The sequence below is a fragment of the Bubalus kerabau genome, chromosome 6, assembly GCF_029407905.1.
Source record: "Bubalus kerabau isolate K-KA32 ecotype Philippines breed swamp buffalo chromosome 6, PCC_UOA_SB_1v2, whole genome shotgun sequence".
NCBI classification, from domain to species: Eukaryota; Metazoa; Chordata; class Mammalia; order Artiodactyla; family Bovidae; genus Bubalus; species Bubalus kerabau.
In genome coordinates this window covers 91,737,973-91,761,183 of record NC_073629.1, presented here as the reverse complement: position 1 = coordinate 91,761,183, position 23,211 = coordinate 91,737,973, and the positions used below count along the sequence as shown (strand labels likewise).

Below are 23,211 nucleotides of genomic sequence, written 5' to 3'. Positions count from 1 at the left end.
TAACAAAAGACTCTCGCAGACCGAGCACCAAATCTTCCAGAACAAGACTAGGGCAGGGGTAAGGACTGGGGTCACAGTGTGAAGGACACCCCGAGAGTTTTAATGAAGATTACCTAAAACAGATTTTGCTAACGAGGAATTTCTAGATAGAGATAAATCTATACATGATAAGACACCTCTTAAGAGTTCATAAAATATTGCTTATTATGCCTTGCCCATTTCAATAATTACTGAAATTGTATGGGAATTTTTTTCACTGGTTAAATACCAAATCCTCAGTTTCTTCAGGATTACCTCAATTAACTCTGGTTTTCATGAGAAAAGAACAAAGTAAGTTAGGTTGAGAGCAAATAAGATGGCAGCTTGTAGCTGGGTCCTCCTCTCTCCAAGAGCAGAAACAGCACCCATGCAGGGTCAACACTGTGAAAGATCTTCCAAATTTCTACCCATAAAAACTGATACAAAATTGGATTTTAAAATTACCACTGTAGTAAATCACTATCAGTTTTAATTATCAGGACACAGTCAATACTCAGCAAATTGCAGGGTTCATGCACTAAAGCACCAACACTTTTCTCCTCACAGACTCCCTCAAGACTCAGAGCCTAATTTACTCTGGAAGCAATTCTTAAAACCTCAGTTTCTCTCGGAATTTGTTACTGATCAAGTTAACATTCTTACTCTTCCATCCTGATGATGGTATCAGTACTAGCATACTTGCTCAGCAATACTGTGTGCCAGTAGGCTTTATCCTAAGCCCCTTACATGCATTTCTTTACACAGAGGGTAGTATCTTACAAGCTACACACACTCACAAGATGGAAGACAGACTCCAAGTTAAGAAAATCTTTTTGGACTAAAGTTTCGAATTAGAATTTTTACCAAAACTGAACACAACGTGCATTTTCCATACTTTGGATGAAAGTCCTGTTGACTGATGGCGGCACTGCCAGCTGGAGAATGACTATTTAAAATAATTCTAGAAGCTCGGAAAAGGAAGTCATCTAACAATGGTTTAATGAGTGATGAACCTGGAATAGAGCATAATATTCATGTTGAGGATGAACACACATTTAATTCAAAGATCCTGTCTTGCACTTTCATATCAGAGCAGCAAAGGCTCCTGCGGCCACCCAGTGGCAGGACACTCACTCTACTTGATGCTTATTTTTTGAGCACTTACAGTACCTGGCAAAGCTCTGTGGGGCAGCAGGGTGGGGATGGGTGGGAGAGTCTGGGAACAGGATACAAAGATAGACAAGTGCAGCTACCTTCCTTTAAGAGCTGACAATACAGTGAAAGGAGTTACACTTTCACTTAAGGAACATAAACGCCAAGAACACCACAAGGCAGATAGTTTGGGTGAATAATGTACTTTACTCTGGGCATAGGGGCAGTCCACATAAAAGGTCTGAAACTGTAAAAATCTTCAGGTAAAAATGATGCGCCCCATCTCACCCTGGTTTAGGATCACTCTTTTCTATGTATCCCCAGTAGCCAAGAAAACTTTTATAGAACTTAGTTTGTGTGATAGAAGTGATAATCAACATTTTGATTTGTTTTCTGAATGTAATTTATAATACTGAATATGCTTTTACAAATTATATATGTATCCCACCACCCAGGGGGTGGTGGTTGGGGCCTGCCTCTCCAGACAAGAATAATCTGTAAAAGAGGTAAGATACACAATGGACTATATTTTATAAAGTATGTAACTGTAAAAAAGAGAAACATCTATGATTTATTATTTTTTTGTTACATGATCCAGCTATTTTGAACACTATAAAATTCTCTATATGGTTTAATGACACAGATAAATACACCTTATGTTGGTTATCCACTAAAATTCCAGACAATCTCCTATTGTCTGAAGGGTCGGTTCTCTATGGAACACTTAGCACCTGTCTTATGTTCCCAATTTCATACAACACTATGGCAATACCTGAGCACTGAGGTACTCTGTCACATGATAAGATGAAGTAATAATTACCAAGCATTTCCTTTTCTGCCCCACAGAGTGAAAGAAGGGTCTTAATGAGCCGTAAGTGTCCTGCCAATAAGATGTTGTCTGCTTCACTGGTCTCACACTCAGCTGTGCGATTGGGTTCAAAGTTATCCAGCCAGGTAATCTCATCTTCAAGCATGGTAGCTGGGCTGATTCTTAACTGCTCCATTTCTGAGGCTAAGATAGAAAAACAAGACAAAACAAAAAACATCCCATCTTGAAAGAAGAATTTCTTTTCATAGAGTCAAAATCCTGAATTAAAATAGTTAAGCAGAGACAAGTCTCAATCTTTCATCTCACAGATTAAAGAAATCGTCACTGATGAACAGCAACTGCCCAGGGGACTACGAAGGCTCATACATGTCTGTTCCTTCCCTGCCTCCTCCTCTCAGTCACAGATCAAATGGCCCTGAGTGCATCCTCTGTGGGTCATGGTACTCATGCTGGGGATACAAGCTGAAGGGGCCAATCCTTGTTCTGAAGAAGCTCCTGTCTGGTGGGTGTGAGCAGATGTCCCAGGCAAGGAACCCTGCCAGAGCAGGAAGTGGTCAGTCAAGGGATGAGAGGAACGCCAGTGGTCTCGGAGTATTACCTACGCCTAGGGAGTGGTGAGCTCTGTGGAGGAGAGGGGTCCACAGCGGGCGGCAGGATCCAGGCTTCCAGACAATGAGCCAGCCTTGAGAGAACTACTCTGCTCCTTTGAATTCAGTATTTTGCTTTCCCCTCCAAACAAGGATTGGGAATAAGATTCCATAGTGGAAGCTGGGACTAGCAGGGAGAGTGGGAGTGATCAAACTGTCTTCCTGGTGCACTGGGGCCACAGGCACGCAGGGCCCCGTGGGGTGAGATGGAAAGATACTTCAGGGGACACTGTGTCCTGGTTTCCTCATTCACAAAATGGGGCTATCACCTACACTGCAGGGTGCTGTGCGTAAAGGGCCTAGGATGGGCACTGGCATAAGACAATACTCCAAAAATGGCAAAGACTGCTCATTTCAAAACATATTCCCATTCTGCCCTCAGTATCAATGAAGGGATCTTGAATCCCTTACTCGATGGCTCAATGGCACAGAAAAGGCCTCCACTAATAACCTGTTCATGCATTCTGAGGATGTACGTGTCCAGTCAATTCATGAGTCCAGTTCTCAAGCAGCAAAACAGAATACCCTCTGCAAGTCTAAGCCACAAAGCAAACCTTTTTGGGCTGCTGCCTAATTCAACACCGGAAGCTTGGTTGAAATATGCAGTGCCAGGCTATATGGACATGTAGTCCATTCACTCCTCTAGACAGTATAGGTCTTACTCCTGAATGAAGACACAGACTGCATTATCTCAGGTTCCAACAAAACCAATGACACCACAGTGCTCAGAGTACTCTGTCCTCAGCTTTTGAGGGGCACTCATGAAACCCAGGATGGTGTCTGCTTTAGAGATACTGCTGAGGTTTCTTAGTCGCTCTCCCTTTATGTGTCTGTTATCTGAAGACCTTTGTGTTAAGTTTCTTTTAGGTTCTGTGTTTCTTTTGAGAAACCATTCTGTTTCTTCCTCTAGGGTATTGAGAACAACTGAAGAAATGTGATTCCCTTTTTACCTTTGTCCTCCAGGAACTCACAACCTAATTCTGCATATATACAAAGGTATTTTTTTAACCTCCTGAGCTTGACATTCTTTTCCAATCAATGCTTTTGTTGATCCTGAATTTCATTTTATTTATATTTATTTATTATAAATCTTCCCTATAAGATTTGTGTAAAGGGTAGGAAATAAAATTAACAAACTCTTGATTGGAACAACTAAAATTCAGAGCATTCCAACGTGTATTTGCATTATATAAGAGTAAGTACAGATGATTAAAATCTAAACACTCTAACAACAGTGTTTCTAACAATGATATTGCAAGTCACCTAACACTAAACAGTTGCCTGACTTCCATCACTCACTTCTATTACTCTCAATATATCACAACAGTGCTTCCTTCTTTCCTTCAAACCTTCCAAATTGTCAGAATTGACTGTAATGGAGAGAAAGACTCTTCCTAACAATTCTGTATCAGTGTGATTAAAATATGAGCCTTTGACAATTTTAAATATCAACAAATCTCAATAAGTTAATGGTTGGACATATTATAGAGAAGAGCTAATTGGTACATGGGGTTATATACTATTGTAAAATATTTTCAAGAGAATAAAATTCAACTTCAAACAATAATCATAAAATTGTTTCTATCTCAGATATATTAAGTCAGATTTAGAAATGTCTGTTTGGCTTTCTTTTCTGGTTCTTCTCAACCCCTTCCCTGACATAAATCAGTTAGACATCTACTTACTTGTCAGATCATCTAATAATTGGCACCTCAGATCAAAATACTCCATGCACTGGGATAACAGTCTAAAAAATAGATAGATTTGAATTATTAAAAAGAGGCTAATTTGAAAATAAAAAAAATTACTTATAATAAGTTAATGAAACAGATGAATAAGATAATTTTCCTAAGCATAAAATAACTACATTAATTCAACTTAAGTATTTCAGCAAGACACACACTAGTGATTTTACTTAAACAGATATAGGAATAATAGTGTAAAGAGAAGAAACTTACTAAATCTATCACATTTTGTAATGATGCACACACTGCTTGCATACATAATCCACTAGTTACATTCACTGTTCAAATATTAACTGATACACCTAAGCACCTACTACATGCTTGGAACTGTTTTAGGGGACCAATGAACAAGAAACAATGAAGACAGACAACAGATGAAAAATACATACATATGTCAATTGGTGATAAGAGCTAAGAAGCAAAATAAAGTGGATAAAAGAAGAAAGAGAAAGGTAAATTCTTTTTTCTAGGATGATCAATGAAAGTTTTTTCTGGCAATTACAGTAATGAAGAGCACAGGTTTACATTTTAAAGTAAGGCGGACCTTACTTTTAATCCTGGCTCCACTACTTACGGCTCAGACAGTGAAGAATCTGCCTGCAGTGAGACAGACCTGGATTCGATCCCCTGGGTTGGGAAGATACGCTGGAGAAGGGAATGGCTACCAACTCCAGTATTCTTGACTGGAGACTTCCAGGGACAGAGGAGTCTGGTGGGCTACAGTCCACAGGGTTGCTGAGTGACTAACACCTTCATTTTCCACTACTTAATAGCTGGGTGTCCAGGGATGATGTATTTCAGTTTTCTTAGTTTCCTGATTTCTAAATGCTTACCAGAGTATTAGAAACAGACGTGCACACATACATACAAACAGAAAGGGCTCAAGAATGCACTGATGATGACACTACACATGAGCCAAGAATTATGATTATTAACAAAGCGGGATAAGAACACTGCCACACTCATTTGGCTACTGTGAAGATTAGATGATAAATGTATGTAAAGAATTTAGCATACTGTGAGCCAAATAATCAGCCCGTAACGGCTATTAACATCATTACTATACCTTATACTTAAGCACAACAGCTTATTACTTGGAAATGGCTTACACATTTCAACTAAAGATTCATTGAGCTTACTAGTTAACAAAAGGATCATCTGATTTTAGAAAACTTTTAACTAGGAAAAACTGGAATACTAAAGTAAAAAAATGTACAAGGGCAAAAAAAAAAAAGAAGTTTCTATAACTTTTAATCCATGACTTTGTCAGGGAAAAATCATTCTCTGAAATTTGGCTTTATACTGTTAAGAAGAATTACTTTTCATTACAGCGACTGAACTGAACTGAACCAGAAATATATAACTAATATCTAATTTAGGTTAAATGGGGTCAGCTGTAACATAACTCTAAATTTTAGTTAACTTTTTAACTTTAAAGTCACTCAAAATTATCTTGTCTCAGCAACCAAAATCTTAATTTATTCCTTATTTATAAATTTATAAAGTTAAAATAGGTTAAATGCTTCAAAACAATATTTGAGACTTAGATATGTGGGCCATGAATCTCCACATACGAGAGATTATAAGAGATTATAAGATCGTACTATGAGCAACTGTATACCAACAAGTTGGATAACCTAGATGAAATGGAAAATCCTTAGAAGCGTAACACTTCAGAAGACTGAATGAGGTAGAAACAGTGATTGTACACTAACAAGACCACTGAATCAATCAAAAACCTATCAACAAAGAAAATTCTTGGACCAAACGGGTGCACTGGTAAATTCCATCCAACATTTAAAGAAGAATCAACACCAACCCTTCTCAAACTTTTCCTCAAAAATTGAAGAGGAACACTTCCTAGCAAATCTAATTTGGCAGTAACATTTAAAGAATTAAACACCGTGAACAACTGAGACTAATATCTGGAATGCAAGGATGGTTCGAAATACAAAAACCTACCAATGAATATCCTACATTAATAGAATGAAGAGAAAAAAACCCCACATGATCACCTCGATTAACACAGAAAAAATGACAAAATTTAATGCCTTTTCATGCTACAATCACTAGACAAAGAAGGAGCATAAGAATGAGAAAATATATGCAATTCATGTATGTGATTAGGGATTAATATTCAGAATACCTAAAGAACAACAACCAAAAATTGAAAACCTAACTTAAAAATAAGAAAAAGACTTGAACAGACATTTCTCCAAAGAAGATATACAAATGGCCAATAAGCACACGATGAGATATGCAAAATCACTGATCACTAGGGACATGCAAATGAAAACCCCAAGGTGCCACTTCATGCTCAGGGTGGTTACTATCAAAAGCAAACAGAAAACAAGTGTTGGCAAGACACTGGAGAATATGGACCCTTATACATGGCTGGTGGGAGAGGAAAATGGTGCAGCTACTGTGGAAATGATGTGGTGGCTCCTCAAAAACATCACACACGGGACTATTACAGGACCCAGCAATTCTACTGGGCATATATACACAAGAACCAAAAGCGGGACTCAAAGTGGTATCCATATACTCATGGTTGATAGTAGCAATATTTATACTAGCTAAAAGATGAAACCAAATGTCCACCTATGGGTGAATAACTCCAGAAAGAACGAAGGGATGGAGCCAAAGCAAAAACAACACCCAGTTGTGGATGTGACTGGTGTTAGAAGCAAGGTCCAATGCTGTAAAGAGCAACATTGCATAGGAACCTGGAATGTTAGGTCCATGAATCAAGGAAAATTGGAAGTGGTCAAACAGGAGATGGTAAGAGTGAACATCGACATTCTAGGAATCAGTGAACTAAAATGGAATGGAATGGGTGACTTTAATTCAGATGACCATTATATCTATTACTGTGGGCAGGAATCCCTTAGAAGAAATGGAGTAGCCATCATAGTCAACAAAAAAGTCCAAAATGCAGTACTTGGATGCAATCTCAAAAGCGACAGAATGATCTCTGTTTGTTTCCAAGGCAAACCATTCAATATTATGGTAATCCAAGTCCATGGCCCACCAGTAATGCTAAAGAAGCTGAAGCTGAATGGTTCTATGAAAACCTACAAGACCTTCTGAGAGAGTCATTTCCTAGGCAGGTTGATAAGAATTCTAGGGGTCCCCAAGGAGAGAGGGGTCTGGAATTCTCAAGGAGGAAGAAAGGACAAACTTTTTTTTCCCCTCTACATTCCATAGGATTATATAACAATAATGTATCCTGTCTGAGGACAGTCTCTGGATTAAACCTTCTGGCTAATCCTGTTATCTTAAAATGTAAATTATGGGAGTAGGTCTGGTGAAGTCTTTACAAGGATTATATAACAATAATGTATCCTGCCTGAGGACAGTCTCTGGATTAAACCTTCTGGCTAATCTTGTTATCATAAAATGTAAATTATGGGAGCAGGTCTGGTGAAGTCTTTACAACCTCCAGACATTCTCTTGATTCATTGGAGAGTATATAACTCCACTGCCAATACTAGCAGGGGGGTACTTTTTCTGCCCCCTTCTGATGCCTATGTCAGAAGCTTTCTCTATCTCCCTTATACTTACAGGTGGAAGCCCTCGCAATGGCTATGAGAACCATTCATAGAAAAATGTCCAGAGGGACCCAGGTGAAAAGGGATGGGCTTGCTATTACTGTGGAAAGGAGGGGCACCTCAAGTGGAATTGCCCTCAGGCATCTAAGCCAACCCCAGCTTCATGTCTGCAAAGGACTACACTGGAAGAGAGACTGCCCCCAGAGGCGTAGGTTTCAGGGGTCGACTCTCAAGACAATCAGGACTGAAGGTGCCCGGGGTCCTGTGAAGGTCCCCACACAAGCTCCCGTCCTAATTACACCTGAGGAACCCTGGGTATTAATAATTGTGGGGGGCCAATCCGTCGATTTCCTTTTAGATACTGGGCCAACTTACTCCGTGCTTACTGAAGCCCCTGGCCCACTTTCTTCCCGATCTGCTTCCGTAATGGGACTGTTTGGATGAGCCAATAGGTATTACTTCAGTGTTTCTATAAGTTGTGACTGGGATTCTGTGCTATTTTCATACGAGTTTCTGATTGTGTCAGTGTCTCCCTCACCCCTTTTGGGGAGGGATATACTGAGCAAGGTCCATGCCTCTGTTTTTATGAATATGGAGCCCTCCATTTCTCTCCCTTTAATTGAACAAAATGTAAATCCTAGAGTATGGGCTGATGGAAAATCTGTGGGTCGAGCACAAAATGCTATTCTTGTCGTTGTCAAGCTCAAAGACCCACACTTATTTCCACATAAGAAGCAGTAGCCACTGAAACCTGAGGTTAAGGAAGGGTTAAAACCCATCATTGACAATTTAAAAGGAGCAGGGACTATTAATTCCCCAGTCCATGTAACACTCCTATTTTGGGTACAAAGAAATCAAATGGTAAATGGAGACTAGTTCAAGATTTACAAATAATAAATGAGGCTGTAGTTTCTTTACACCCCATGGTGCCTAATCCTTATACTCTATTGTCTGAAATTCCTGAAGGAGCCAAATATTTCTCAGTAATTGATTTAAAGGATGCCTTCTATTCAGTGCCTTTGGCGGAGGAAAGTCGATTTCTATTTGCCTTTGAGGACCCTATACAGCCAGCTTCTCAATTAACCTGGACAGTTTTGCCCCAGGGATTTCATGAGAGTCCTCACTTATTTGGACAAAGTTTGTCACGGGATCTACAAAACTTTAATAGCTCCGAAGCAGTGGTGTTACAATATGTAGATGATATTTTGCTCTGTGCTGAGACAGAGGAAACTTGTTCACGAGCCTCAGAAGACTTCTTAAACTTTCTGGCAGGCTGTGGTTACAACGCATCAAGAGAAAAGGCTCAGCTTTGTCAACAATCTGCTAGATATCTGGGCCTAATCATATCAGAAGGGACTAGGGCCATAGGCCCTGAGAGAATTAAACCTATACTAAATCATCCCCTACCTATGACTTAAGACAATTGAGAGGATTTTTGGGAATCACAGGCTACTGTTAATTTTGATTCTGGGTTATGGGCAACTTGCCTGGCCTTTATATAAACTTATAGTTGAAACTCAGCAGGCCCAAACTGACAAACTGGTTTGGTCTCCAGACACTCAAAAGGCTTTTAAGGTTCTTCAGACTGCTCTCCTGCAAGCTCCGGCTCTCAGCTTGCCCACAGGGTCAGAATTTAATTTGTTTTTCACTGAAAGAAAAGGTATGGCCTTGGGAGTTTTGACACAACCCTGAAGGCCTCACCAGCAACCTACTGCTTATCTAAGCACAGAATTAGATGTAGTTTCACGTGGGTGGCCCCACTGCCTAAGAGTAATTGGGGCAGCGGCTTTATTAGCACCTGAAGCTTTAAAAATAATTAATGGACAAAACCTTACTGTACTGACTTCTCATGATGTGAGTGGAATCTTAAATTCTAAGGTTAATATTTGGATGACAGACAGTAGACTTCTTAAATATCAGTCACTGTTGTTAGAAGGACCAGTAACTAAGCTTAAAGTCTGTGGAAGTTTAAATCCTGCCACTTTCCTTCCTGAGAAGGAAAATAAAACACCTGATCACGACTGTTCGGAATTCCTAACTTTAAACTATGCAGCTCGGAAGAACTAATGGATACCCCATTAGACAATCCTGACATGGAAATATTTAAAGAAGGCAGTTCTTTTGTTCGGGATGGAAAGCGTAAAGCAGGTTACACCGTGGTGACTGCTGAACAGGTTTCAGAAGCAAAATCTCTCCCCCAGGGAACCAGTGCTCAGTTAGCGGAGCTTGTGGCTCTGACCCGAGCTCTAGAGTTAAACAAAGGGCAGTGGATAAATATCTACACTGATTCTAAGTATGCTTATTTGACTTTATGTGCTCATGCTGCAATATGGAAAGAAAGACAGTTTAAAACAGCAACAGGAGAACCTATTAAACATTTCAGAGAGATCAGATCGAGTGACTTTTAACTGCTATATATTGTCCTAAAGAAGTAGCTGTTATGCATTGCAAAGAACACAAAAGAGATGGGAGTAAAGTAGCTGAAGGTAATCAGCTGGCTGACTGTCAAGCCAGAAAAGCGGCACTTTACGAAACCCCTTCACAGACGCCTTTGATCTACACTGAGGAAGAATTAGAAAGATACGAGAAAAGAGGAGCAAAGATTACTGATAAAGGATGGTTACAGTCAGAAGATGGACGATTACTAATTCCTGAAAATGCTCAATGGAAAATTCTTAAGGGTTTACAGCAGAGTTTTCATTTGGGTGCAGAGAGTACTTACCAGATGGCTTCTCGTTTGTTTGAAGGTAAAAATGTAATGAAAGCTTTGAAGATTATCAAAAGGTGTGAGGCTTGTCAGAAAAATAACTCAAAGACTGAAAAGCTAGTAAAATTTGGATTGCAACGAAGTGGAAGGTATCCTGGAGAGGACTGGGAAATTGATTTTACTCGTATGCCAAAAGCTAATGGGTATTCTTGCTTACAAGTTTGGGTGGATACTTTTACTGGATGGATTGAGGCTTTTCCCTGTCACAGTGAACAGGCTAAGGAGGTTATAAAGATTTTAATCTATGAAATTATCCCTAGGTTTGGGCTGCCATGGAGCCTTCAGAGTGACAATGGCTCCGCCTTTAAAGCTGCTGTAACTCAGGGGGTGTCTAAGGCTCTAGGAATAGAATATCACTTACACTGCTCCTGGAGACCCCAATCCTCAGCAAAGGTTGAAAAAGCTAATGACATTATCAAAAGACATCTGCACAAATTAACTCAAGAGATGCAAGACAACTGGATTAAAGTCCCATCCATAGCTTTAAGGAGGGCTCAAACTGCCCCCAAAAAGGAGGGACTGTCCCCCTTTGAATGTATTTATGGAAGGCCTTATGCACAGACATTGTTATAGACCTTGAAGCCTTGAAATTAACTAGTTATGTAACTTAGCTCTCAGCTTTTCAACAGGCGCTAACAGAACTCTGGGAGACGACTCCTGACCCAGCCTCTGAGTCAAGCAAGCCTCTATTTGAGCCAGGAACCGAGGTCCTCATAAAAACATTGGGATCTGGGGTCCAATCCCTCGAGCCCGTCTGGGAAGGCCCTTACCAGGTTATTCTTTCTTCTCCCACAGCTGTCAAAGTGCCAGGAATTGATCTGTGGGTACATCACACTCGAGTTAAGAGGTGGCACCCTGACCGGAACTAAGTGACTTCATTTTATGTCTTTACTTTCTATGCTCTGACTTTGTACTTTTCAGATGGGCCTGATAATCTATGTGAGCCTACTTATGCTGACTCCAAAAGTCCTGAGTATGCCGTTTGATCCTCAAGACAATGCCTTCCTGTCCTGGGCTCATTCCTATGCTGAATTCCACAATCAGTCTAACTGCTGGGTCTGTGGAGCACTCCTATCTTCATCAGTGGAAGACTTCCCATGGTGGACATCTCTTAAAAGAAAAGACTTTCTCCAAGTCTGCAAATGCCTTCAACAACAACCGCATGTGATGCCTCTTCTTAAACTGATAACATCTAACAATCCTAAGATGGACTGATGTAACTATGGGTATAATATGACTTAATTTTAACTTGCTTTGATGACTATTTTGGCTTGCATCTGGAACTGTGTAACTGGATTTGTTTCGGATGCATGAAGGCTTTTAAGTTGCAAATGGTTGTCCAGGCTCCTACGAGTGCCACAGCCTCCTCCACTACTACTTGGGGCCCCTGGATCAGAGACCCTCAATATGAGGGTTAGGAGAATATGTTGCCTCAACAATTAAGCAACCACGCTCCTAGCAAGAAGTAGTTATGGAATGAAAACGATGCCACTTTCCCTTGGCAGTATAATTCTCCTAAAAGAAAAGGGGGGAATGAGACAGTCATTTCCTAGGCAGATTGATAAGAAGACTAAGGGTGCCCAGGAGAGAGAGGTCTGGAATTCTCAAGGAGGAAGAAAGGACAAACTTTTTTTTTCCCCTCTACTTTCCTTAGTGAAGTCTTTACAAGGATTATATAACAATAATGTATCCTGCTTGAGGACAGTCTCTGGATTAAACCTTCTGGCTAATCTTGTTATCTTAAGATGTAAATTATGGGAGTAGGTCTGGTGAGGTCTTTACAACCTCCAGACATTCTTTTGATTCATTGGAGAGTATATAACTCCGCTGCTAACACTAGCAAGGGGGTACTCTTTCTGCCCCCTTCTGATGCCTATGTTAGAAGCTTTCTCTGTCTCCTTTATACTTTAATAAAATTTTATTACACAAATGCTCTGAGCGATCAAGCCTTGTCTCTGGCGCCGGATTGAATTCTTCTCCTCCAGAGGCCAAGAATCCTGGTGTCTTTTCATGGTTAAGCAACAACCTTTCACTTCTAGAACTAACACCCAAAAAAGATGTTCCTTTCGTTGTAGGGGACTGGAATGCAAAAGTAGGAAGTCAAGAAACACCTGGAGTAACAGGCAAATTTGGCCTTGGAGTACGGAATGAAGCAGGGCAAAGGCTAATAGAGTTTTGCCAAGAGAAGGCACTGGTCATAGCAAACACCCTCTTCCAACAACACAAGAGAAGACTCTACATATGGACATCACCAGATGGCCAACACCAAAATCAGATTGATTATATTCTTTGCAGCCAAAGATGGAGAAGCTCTAAACAGTCAGCAAAAACAAGACCAGGAGCTGACTGTGTCTCAGATCATGAACTCCTTATTGCCAAGTTCAGACTAAAATTGAAGAAAGTGGGGAAAAACCACTAGACCATTCAGGTATGACCTAAATCAAATCCCTTATGATTATACAGTGGAAGTGAGAAATAGATTTAAGGGACTAGATCTGATAGAGTGCCTGATGAACTATGGACAGAAGTTCATGACATTGTACAGGAGACAGGGATCAAGACCATCCCCAAGAAAAAGAAATGCAAAAAAGCAAAATGGGTATCTGAGGAGGCCTTACAAATAGCTGTGAAAAGAAAAGAAGTGAAAAGCAAAGGAAAAATGATATACCCATTTGAATGCAGAGTTCCAAAAATTAGCAAGTAGCGATAAGAAAGCCTTCCTCAGTGATCAGTTCAAAGAAATAGAGGAAAACAATAGAATGGGAAAGACTAGGGATCTCTTCAAGAAAATCAGAGATACCAAGGGAACATTTCATGCAAAGATGGGCTCAATAAAGGACAGAAATGGTATGGACCTAACAGAAGCAGAAGATATTAAGAAGAGGTGGCAAGAATACACAGAAGAACTGTACAAAAAAGATCTTCATGACCCAGATAATCACGATGGTGTGATCACTCACCTAGAGCCAGACATCCTGGAATGTGAAGTCAAGTGGGCCTTAGAAAGCATCACTATGAACAAAGCTAGTGGAGGTGATGGAATTCCAATTGAGCTATTTCAAATTCTAAAATATGATGCTGTGAAAGTGCTGCACTCAATATATCAACAAATTTGGAAAACTCAGCAGTGGTCACAGGACGGGAAAAGGTCAGTTTTCATTCCAATACCAAAGAAAGGCAATGCCAAAGAATGCTCAAACTACCGCACAATTGCACTCATCTCACACGCTAGTAAACTAATGCTCAAAATTCTCCAAGCCAGGCTTCAGCAATATGTAACGGTGAACTTCCAGATGTTCAAGCTGGTTCTTTAGAAAAGGCAGAGGAACCAGAGATCAAATTGCCAACATCCACTGGACCATTGAAAAAGCAAAAGAATTCCAGAAAAACATCTATTTCTGCTTTATTGACTATGCCAAAGCCTTTGACTGTGTGGATCACAATAAACTGTGGAAAATTCTTCAAGAGATGGGAATACCAGACGACCTGACCTGCCTCTTGAGAAAGTGGAAACAGTGGCTGACTTTACTTTTTTGGGCTACAAAATCAGTGCAGGTGGTGACTGCAGCCATGAAATTAAAAGATGCTTACTCCTTGGAAGAGAAGTTATGACCAACCTAGACAGCATATTAAAAAGCAGGCATTACTCTGCCAACAAAGGTCCATCTAATCAAGGCTATGGTTTTTCCAGTAGTCATGTACGGATGTGAGAGTTGGACTATAAAGAAAGCTGAGCACCGAAGAATTGATGCTTTTGAACTGTGGTGTTGTAGAAGACTCTTGAGAATCCCCTGGACTGCAAGGAGACTGGGTGTTCCTTGGAAGGGCTGATGTTGAAGCTGAAACCCCAATACTTTGGCCACCTGATGCGAAGAGCTGACTCATTTGAAAAGACCCTGATGCTGGGAAAGATTGAGGGCACAAGGAGAAGGGGATGACAGAGAATGAGATGGTTGGGTGGCATCACTGACTCAATGGACTTTAGTTTGGGTGAACTCTGGGAGTTGGTGATGGACAGGGAGGCCTGGCGTGCTGCGATTCAAGGGGTTGCAAAGAGTCAGGCACGACTGAGTGACTGAAGTGAACTGAACTGATGGTGAATGGATAAACAAAGTATGATATATACAAAAAGGAATTATCATTCAGTGTTGAATAGAAATGAAACCCTCACTCATGCTGTAACGTGGATGAACCTTGAAAATATTATGGTAATTGAAATAAGCTAGATAGAAAAGGACAAATATTGTATGGTTTCACTTTTACGAGGTACCTAGAATAGTCAAATTTATAGAGCTAGAAAGTAAACTGGTAGTTGCCGGTGCCTGGAGGGAGGTGTGAAACGAATGAGGTATTATTGTTTAATGGGAGAAGAATTTCAGTTTGAGATGATGGAAAAATTTTGGAAACAGACAGTGGTGATGGTTACACAAAAATGTGTATGTACTTAATTTCACTAAGTTACACCCCTAAAACTGATATAATTGTAAATTTTATGTTACGCATATTCTACCACAGTAAAAGAAAAAAATAAATCTAGCAAATCTAAAAAAAAAAAAAAAAAAAAAATCATCTACAAGATTGTCTCTGAGCTGTCTCATCATGTCCTTTGTCCATTTTTCTATTTGGCTGTTGGTCTTTTGTGGTTTATAATATCTCTTCATATGTATTATCAAAGTTAGCTTGCTGTCTGTCACATATGTTATAAGTCTATATAGTAACTAACTATATAGTTTAACTGACTTTTGACTCAGGTATATTTTTTTTCATAGATATTTTTTGGAGTCAAATTTACCAGTCTTGCATTTAGTGATTTCTTACTGGGTACAGACTTGCAGTTTAGAATGCTAAAGAACTTGGCTGCACAACAAGGGGAATACACTTAATGTTACTGCACTGTTCAGTTAAAAATCATTAAAATGTTAAATGTTATGTTATGGATCTTCTTGACCCAGGGATTGAACATGGGTCTCCCACACTGTAGGCAGATTTTTTACTACCTGTGCACCAGGGAAGCCCCTATGTATATTTTACTGCACTGAAAAAAAAGACCAAGTTTGGTATTTGGAGCTGTTGCTATTTAGTCACTCAGTTGGGCCCAACTCTCTGCGACCCGTGGACTGCAACATGCCAGGCTTCCTTGTCCTTCACTAGCTCCCAGAGATTGCTCAAACTCATGTCCATTGAGCCAGTGATGCCTTCCAATCATCTCATCCTCTGTTGTCCCCTTCTCCTCTTGCCCTCAATCTTGCCCAGCATCAGCATCTTTTCCAATGAATAATCTTTTCAGATCAGGTGGCCAAAGTATTGGAGTTTCAGCATCAGTCCTGCCAACGAATATTCAGGGTTGATTTCCTTTAGGATTGACTGGTTTGATCTCCTTGCTGTCCAAGGGACTCTCAAAAGTCTTCTCTAACAGCACAGTTCAAAATTGTCAGTTCTTCGGTGCTCAGCTTTCTTTATAGTCCAACTCTCCATACATGACTACTGGAAAAACTACACCTTTGACCAGATGGGCTTTTGTGGGCAAACTGATGTCTCTGCTTTTTAATACACTGTCTAGGTTTGTCATAGCTTTTCTTCCAAGGAGCGAATGTATCTTAATTTCATGGCTACAATCACCATCCACAGTGATTTTGGCGCCCCAAAATAGTCTGTCACTGTTTCCATTGTTTCCCCATCTATTTGCCATGAAGCGATGGGACCAGATGCCATGATCTTAGTTTTTTGAATGCTGTTTTAAGCTAGCTTTTTCACTCTCCTCTTTCACCTTCATCAAGGGACTCTTTAGATCCTCTGATTTCTGCCATTAGGATGGTGTCATCTGCATATCCAAGGTTATTAATATTTCTCCGGGCAATCTTGATTCCAGCTTAAGCTTCACCCAGCCCAGCATGTGAAAACAAGTTGTACTGTGCCACTTCAGCATTCTTGCCTTGAGAACCCCATGAACAGTATGAAAAGGCAAAGAGATACAACACTGAAAGATGAACCCCACAGGACGGTAGGTGTCCAATATGATACTGGAGAAGAACAGAGAAACAGATCCAGAAGGAATGAAGAGGCTGAGCCGAAGTGGAAGTGACGCCCAATTGTGGATGTGTCTGGTATTATTTGGAGTAGCTCTAACATTTTTACTAAGGTCTCTGATTTATAAAGCGTATACAAAGGAAAATATATACTGATTTCACAAATCTCTGTGGTGTCTTCTAAGCCTCAGAGCAAGGCCTTGCTGTTGAGCTGGAAATGTGGCTTAAACTTGAGGTCCATGTGGGATTTCTGACCTCCCAGGCTGAGCCTACACTGGGGCACCCTTGTAGGCAGGCTTGCCTCAGGAGGTAAGATGGGGCAGGCAGAATGGTTTTACTCAAGTCTCTGAACCTGGATCACAAGCCTCCTTCCATGTCCAGGATGTATAAACCCAAGAAAAAGCTAGAAGGATACCCTAGTACCTCTAGACATGGAGTTATAAAGTATGCTAAAAATGTGATATACAGGTGTGAACTCTTTACGCAGTGATCCGGCTCAAATAATGCAGTTTCTCAACCACCAGGTGAGTCTTCTTTTTGGAGTAGGTGGAGATAGAAGCTGGGCTGGTAGAGAGAAAGAAAGCCTGGTATTGTTTCTTCTAACTCTTTGGTCCTAAATGGGAGGAAAACCTGAAATGCCTTCTTTCAAGGTATACATGCTGGAAGAGAGAAGGAGAGATTCTGTCATCTCAGTCATGCACTGTGGCCTGTAGGGGAGCAGTACACAAATCATTACTCCCTCTCTGTATGACGTGAACGTTTTCATCTTATTACATACCTCTGATTGACTCCTCGCATGATACTGGTTGGGGACCAGAGAGGCAGCTGAGCAGTGAGAATCACACCCAGCAGAAACTGGTTTGGCTTCTGCACATCTGGGTGGGCTGAAGTATCTGTCTGACTCAGAGTATACAGTTGATCGCAGGCAACATGGCGAATCTGAAATCACATTTTTAGTGGCCAAGGATGTATATCAATCAATACATAGACTGCTTAAAAAATGAATTTCCTCCAAAGCCCATACTCTGAATGATGCTATAAGGGTGTGAGCATTTCAGTCAGTAAAGTTTACATTGAATAAACTAGGGCTAATTTAAATCAAGTGTGGTCTGGGTACTGATTTCCCAAATTATTCTAGTACTGGATTCTACTCAGATGGTAAAGAATCTGCCTACAATGTGGGAGACTTGGGTTTGATCCCTGGTTGGGAAGATCCCCTGAAGAAGGGCATGGCAACTCACTCCTGTATTCTTGTCTGGAAAATCCCTATGGACAGAGGAGCCTGGTGGGCTACAGCCCATGGAGCTGCCAAGAGTCAGACATGACTGAGTGTCTAAGCACAGCACATTCTACTCTAATCAACAGGCTTATAATTTAATGCAAATGAAAATTAGAAAAAAAACCCAACAAACCTCTTCTTCATGTGTCTCAAAGTTAATTCTCAAGGTTATGTACGAAAATAAGAATTCTAAGACTTAATGAAAGTTCACGGCTTGAAGTTGGTCTTTCTTGATTTGGGCCAACAAGTTAATGTTTAATGTTGGCTGACTTGGCCAGCTATGGATGTTGAACACTGTAAGATTTTGTTTGCTATAAATAACTGCAAGTTAATCATAGCACTAGTCTCTTAACTTCCGGTGAAACACAGACAAGGAAGGAAGGTGCGAGTCTAAACGGTCACTGTCATAATGGTCTGCAGCGCTCGACGTGACTCCCCAGGAGGATAGCACCACTCCCTCTACAGTCCCCACACTGCCTCGGGCATCCAGGAGCCCAGGCAGAGCAAGACCAAAGGGGTTTTGTATAAAGTGAGCCTTACCTCAGCACTTGGTGATCCAAGCAGAATATCAATAATAAAATCAGCAACACAGGGCAAGTTATAGAAAGAGGCTGATGGTAAGAATAAGGAGAATAGGGGCAGGGGAGGAAACTAAGTTAGGAAGTGCATTTTCAAAATTTCAGAAGTTTTGAATAATTTCTTACCCTTAACTATCGTAGACATCATCTCTTCTTCCACACAGAATCAAATTCAGTACCTCCATAACTGCCCCCATGAGCGCCTAAGGCGCTCGGGAGCAGGACTGTGTCCAAGTAATCTTTGTACCCTCACTTTTTCCCACAATGTCTTGTGCTTACTAGTGACAGAACAAATATGTCTTGCTTTGATTAACTACCAATACCTCTGAACTATAAAATGTACTCTACAATAAACTTAAAAACGATAAAAAAGCTTGAAGTTAAAATTTTTCTCATCCTGATTTGAAAATACTTCTGTAATCAAACAGTTGTAGGAAACTGAACTAAAAGTATGGCTTATGCTTAATAGTATTTCACAGTAACTTAAGACTTCTCATATATAAGCCTTTAAAAGCAAATCTGACCAAAGTAAATCATTTTTGATATTGTACTGTCAAATTTTTGATACTTCACTGTCTAACTTTTTCTGTATGTTTATCTTGATATCTTATATGATAAATTTGGATGTTATACCGAATAATACATAATGATCACCAATTCTAAGTAACAGGCAGTCTGAACCAGTAATAATGGTAATGAACTGGGCTCCATGTATTGGTACAATTTTTAAAAGTCAAGTCATTAAGACTGCATCCCTGAATAAGTATTTATTGAGGGCCTACTACACCCCACAGTGTTTGGGTGTTAAGGATTCATTAGGAACACACGGGACAAAAGCCTCTGTTCTTATGGAGCTTACCATCTAGGTGGGGAAGGGGATAACGACAATAAACATGAAAGCAGAGAAATTTTACTGTATGCTGTACAGTGATAAGTGACAGAGAAAAAAACAACAACAGAGTTTACAAGTGAATGCTGGGAGAGGTGAGGACTGTGATTTCTCTAAAAAAAGGTGGGGGAAGTGGGAATAGCTAGTGCAAGGGCCCTGAGGCAGGCATGTGCCTAAGTGTCAGGGAACAGCTAGGAAGCCAGGGTGGCTGAAGCATGGTGGGTGAGGCAGGGAGTGCAAGAGGTGAAGGCACACAGGTATCACGGGCGTGGATGGTGTCAGGCTTGGAAGGCCTTAGGGAAGATCTGGCTTTTACTCAGTGTGAACTGGGGCCACTGCAAGGCTGTAAATAGAGGAGTGATATGATCTGACTTACATTTTAGCGGGTCCACTCTGGTTACTGTGTGGAGAATAAACTGCAAGGGTAGAAGCAGGGAGATTAGTCAGGGCACTGCTGCTATAATCAAGGTAAGAGATGATGGAGGAGCAGAGGGTACTAACAGCAAAGGTGGTCTAAGGGGAGGAATCCCCTTAATCCAGCAAAGGTGGAGTCTGAAGAAGGGTGTGTTGGCAGATTAGAAGTAGGATGTAAAGAAAGGAATCCTGGAGTAGGATGACTCCAAGAACGAAAATGCTACTAATTAAGATGGGCAATCTCTTGGGTGGTGTGGGCCAGACCAGTGTTCAGTTCTGGACATGTTAAGTTCAGGAAGTCTACTATATCTAAGTAGAGATGTCAGGGGAGGGGCCCAGGTCACAGAGCCAAATTTAAGTGTTACCGACACATATAGGGAATTTAAGGCTGTGAACGTGGATGTGATTATGTGAATGGGTGATTATGAGAATGAGCGTAGGCAGAGGAAAAAAAGTGTCCAGGGACTGAGCCCTGGGGAATCTAATGCTAAAAATATGTTTAGCAATAGCCCCAGTTTGTCAAAACCAACAATAAAGATAAAAGGACAAATCTTAAGTTTCATAATTTTTAATACTGGAGTCGTTATCAGTTTAGGGATTGATATATAATTCTACTTCTATAGCTTATGACCTACAACTTTGGCTTGTTTTAATTCCTCCAACAGATGGTAAGCTCTCCTGGACAGCAGACATACTGCCTTTATAACATCAACTGTGGAACCGTGTATACAGAGGTGCTCAATAAATACTTGTTCAGAATTAAGTACTCTAGCACCATTCTTACCTATTCCATATGCCAACTTTCCCCTTTTCCATTTCTATTAATATGACCTTATCTATGAAGGGATATAAATAATTCCCAACAGAAACCTGGCCATTTCCTAAAACACGAATGGCAAGCAGGCCTCCTGCATACCCAGCTGTTGGCTCCGAAGCTGCAGGCAGGTGACAAGAAGAGACAAAGCCTCTCCAGCAATCAGGGAGTCTTTGGTGGACACGGACTGTTGTCGTACACAGATGCCTGCGTGCAAGGCCACTGGGTCCCCTTCACTTCCAGAGCTGCAATTGCTTCCTGGAAACATACAAAACGGAAGGTTACTGAAGGGTTACTGGGGATCCCACAGGACCCTTGAGATTAAAACCCTTTAATGTGTCCATAATCCTCAAGTGAAGGTAAAGAGTTCAAGAAGACACTTTGGTCTAAGAAACAAGAGAGAATTAATCATTTACTTTGACCCCCACTGCTTTCTTTGTACTTAAAACACATTTGGAAGCGCTGAAAAATACATTTACGACGAAAAACTAGTTTCAGGTGCCAGAAGCAAAAACAGTGCAATTTTGGAGGCATGTGGGAGTCTTTCTGGGTTATTAGAAATGCTCCTTATCTTAATCTAATGGGTTATACTTATGTAAAAACTCTAAAACTCCTGCACATTCAGCATTTCTGCACTTTACTGTATGTCGTACAGTTTAAAAGCTCTAGTATTAGTGAGGTATATACACAGCAGGGAAACCAAATAAAGCTGAGAAATAAAGCTATTTATAAAGGCCTAACAGAAAATAACAGGCCAAACCAAGAAAATGATTTTTCCAGGTAAATATTCTAGGTGAATTTTTATTACAGCCATAATTATTGGCCTCATGACACTTTCATACTCAGCAAGCTAAAACTCTGCTTGGTTTTTCTATTTGTTTTGCATTTATAAACTTTTTTCTTAGTATGACATAGATAAATGAAGGATGTATATACATACATGCATACTTGAATATGCATAAATCTTGAGGGTTTATTTAGCTTGATGAATTTCTGTTCATGCTCAAAAGCAAGAGAAAAGGCTTTCTCCTTTCTGTGACCCTGAATAACCTATACAAAGACGATTTTTATAGCTACTTCCTGTTCAATATTCTAATTATTTTATCCTTCTTAATCAGTACCTGAACTGCTGAGTCTGTTTCGAATTCCAGCAGGAAACAGAGAATTACTTTCTTTAATTGGTTGGCTACTCCCAACGAGGTCAAGCCGTCCTGCGGCTGCAGCCCATGACAGTCGCATGAAACAAGCCACAGTAGATGTGAAATCACCGACTTCCATTGTCTAAGGAAGCAAGAAAGTGCTGTGAGTACTTGAACACGTCCCACTGACTTCAATAACCTCCTCTTGGTCTCAGTTTGCAGGCTCATTTCCCTCCAACATCATCTACAAGACAGACAGCCTTTTTATGCTTCTGTACTGTTCAAAGACTTACAACTGCCTCTCTGCTACTACAACACAGAGACCCTGCTCTCTGGGTTCTGGCTTCAAATCACCCATTTTGCTGTCACCATGTCCCCTCTTCCACACACAGCATCCGGTCTATGTGAACCACCATACGGCCTCCTACACAGGCTTCTTTTCTAATTGCTCCCACCTTTCCCTTTACCTGAACAACTTTCCTCTCTCTAAATGAATCCATGGATATGGAATCCCTACCTATTCTTAAAGGCTTAGCCCCTCCTACATGGAATCCTTGTGACAGCCGCACATGAAGATGACTATTCCATTCCTCTTAAGCCCTGTAGAATGTCTTGCTTTGGCAGTCTTCTTACAACAATTGATGTTTTCCACGTGAATTACAGTGAATTCTATACTAGTTGATCTCTTTCTTTCTTCCTGTATGCTCCTTGAGGATGATACTCACATCAATAATTTTTATATCTGCATAGGCCCTCCCCACCAGTGGTGCCTTCTGTAAAGGAGGCCCTTGGGACTTCTTGAACAAACCAAGTCACTTACTTGTATTGCGACTCGTGCAGCAGGAATGATCTCCTCAACTCTGATGGAAGACCGGTCAGACACTGACAGCTGTCGGTAGGATGACTTCTCTGGGGTGCCACATAAGGACATCTGCCTGCTCGTCTGCCGGCTGACATTTCGGAATGGGCGAGAAGACAGTGCTTCTATGCCGTCTTTGGTGAGGTCTTCATCCAATAAGGTTGGCAATGTTTGTCCCACGAGTAAAAATCTTAAAAGGAAATAAGCTAGGCTAAGCCAAGGTCACTTCATACTATGTTTAAAGGATGGGATCTGGAAGAAAGAGTCAAGAATAGCCATCTGAGAGTAATCAATAGATTTACGTACCTTGCCAGTTGTAGACAGATGGAATAAACGCCTTGCCTTGTTTCATAGTCTACTTCTGATGGGATGGAATCCCTCTGCATGACATTTACAACCAAACTTCAAAAAAAAAAGAAAAAAGAAAAGGCAGGATATTTAAGACTTCTGTTTCTTCCACAGGCAATTTTCTATAAGTAGTTTGAAAGTGAAAGTGAAGTCGCT

General features: G+C 40.6%; 1 protein-coding gene across 3 annotated transcripts in view; it reads right to left on the bottom strand.

Annotated features, from left to right (window-relative positions):
- The window catches only part of USP24 (ubiquitin specific peptidase 24), a 154,032-nt gene that overhangs the window by 40,780 nt on the left and 90,041 nt on the right, over nt 1–23,211 (bottom strand). For all 3 annotated transcript variants that reach the window (XM_055585778.1, XM_055585780.1, XM_055585781.1), the window contains 9 exons: nt 23,014–23,109; nt 22,669–22,897; nt 21,831–21,990; nt 20,812–20,967; nt 18,555–18,625; nt 17,514–17,674; nt 4,332–4,393; nt 1,991–2,182; nt 914–1,031 (listed from right to left, as the gene is read on the bottom strand). In XM_055585778.1, the coding sequence (XP_055441753.1) occupies nt 914–1,031; nt 1,991–2,182; nt 4,332–4,393; nt 17,514–17,674; nt 18,555–18,625; nt 20,812–20,967; nt 21,831–21,990; nt 22,669–22,897; nt 23,014–23,109 (1,245 nt within the window). The remainder of the gene's footprint in view (nt 1–913; nt 1,032–1,990; nt 2,183–4,331; nt 4,394–17,513; nt 17,675–18,554; nt 18,626–20,811; nt 20,968–21,830; nt 21,991–22,668; nt 22,898–23,013; nt 23,110–23,211) is intronic.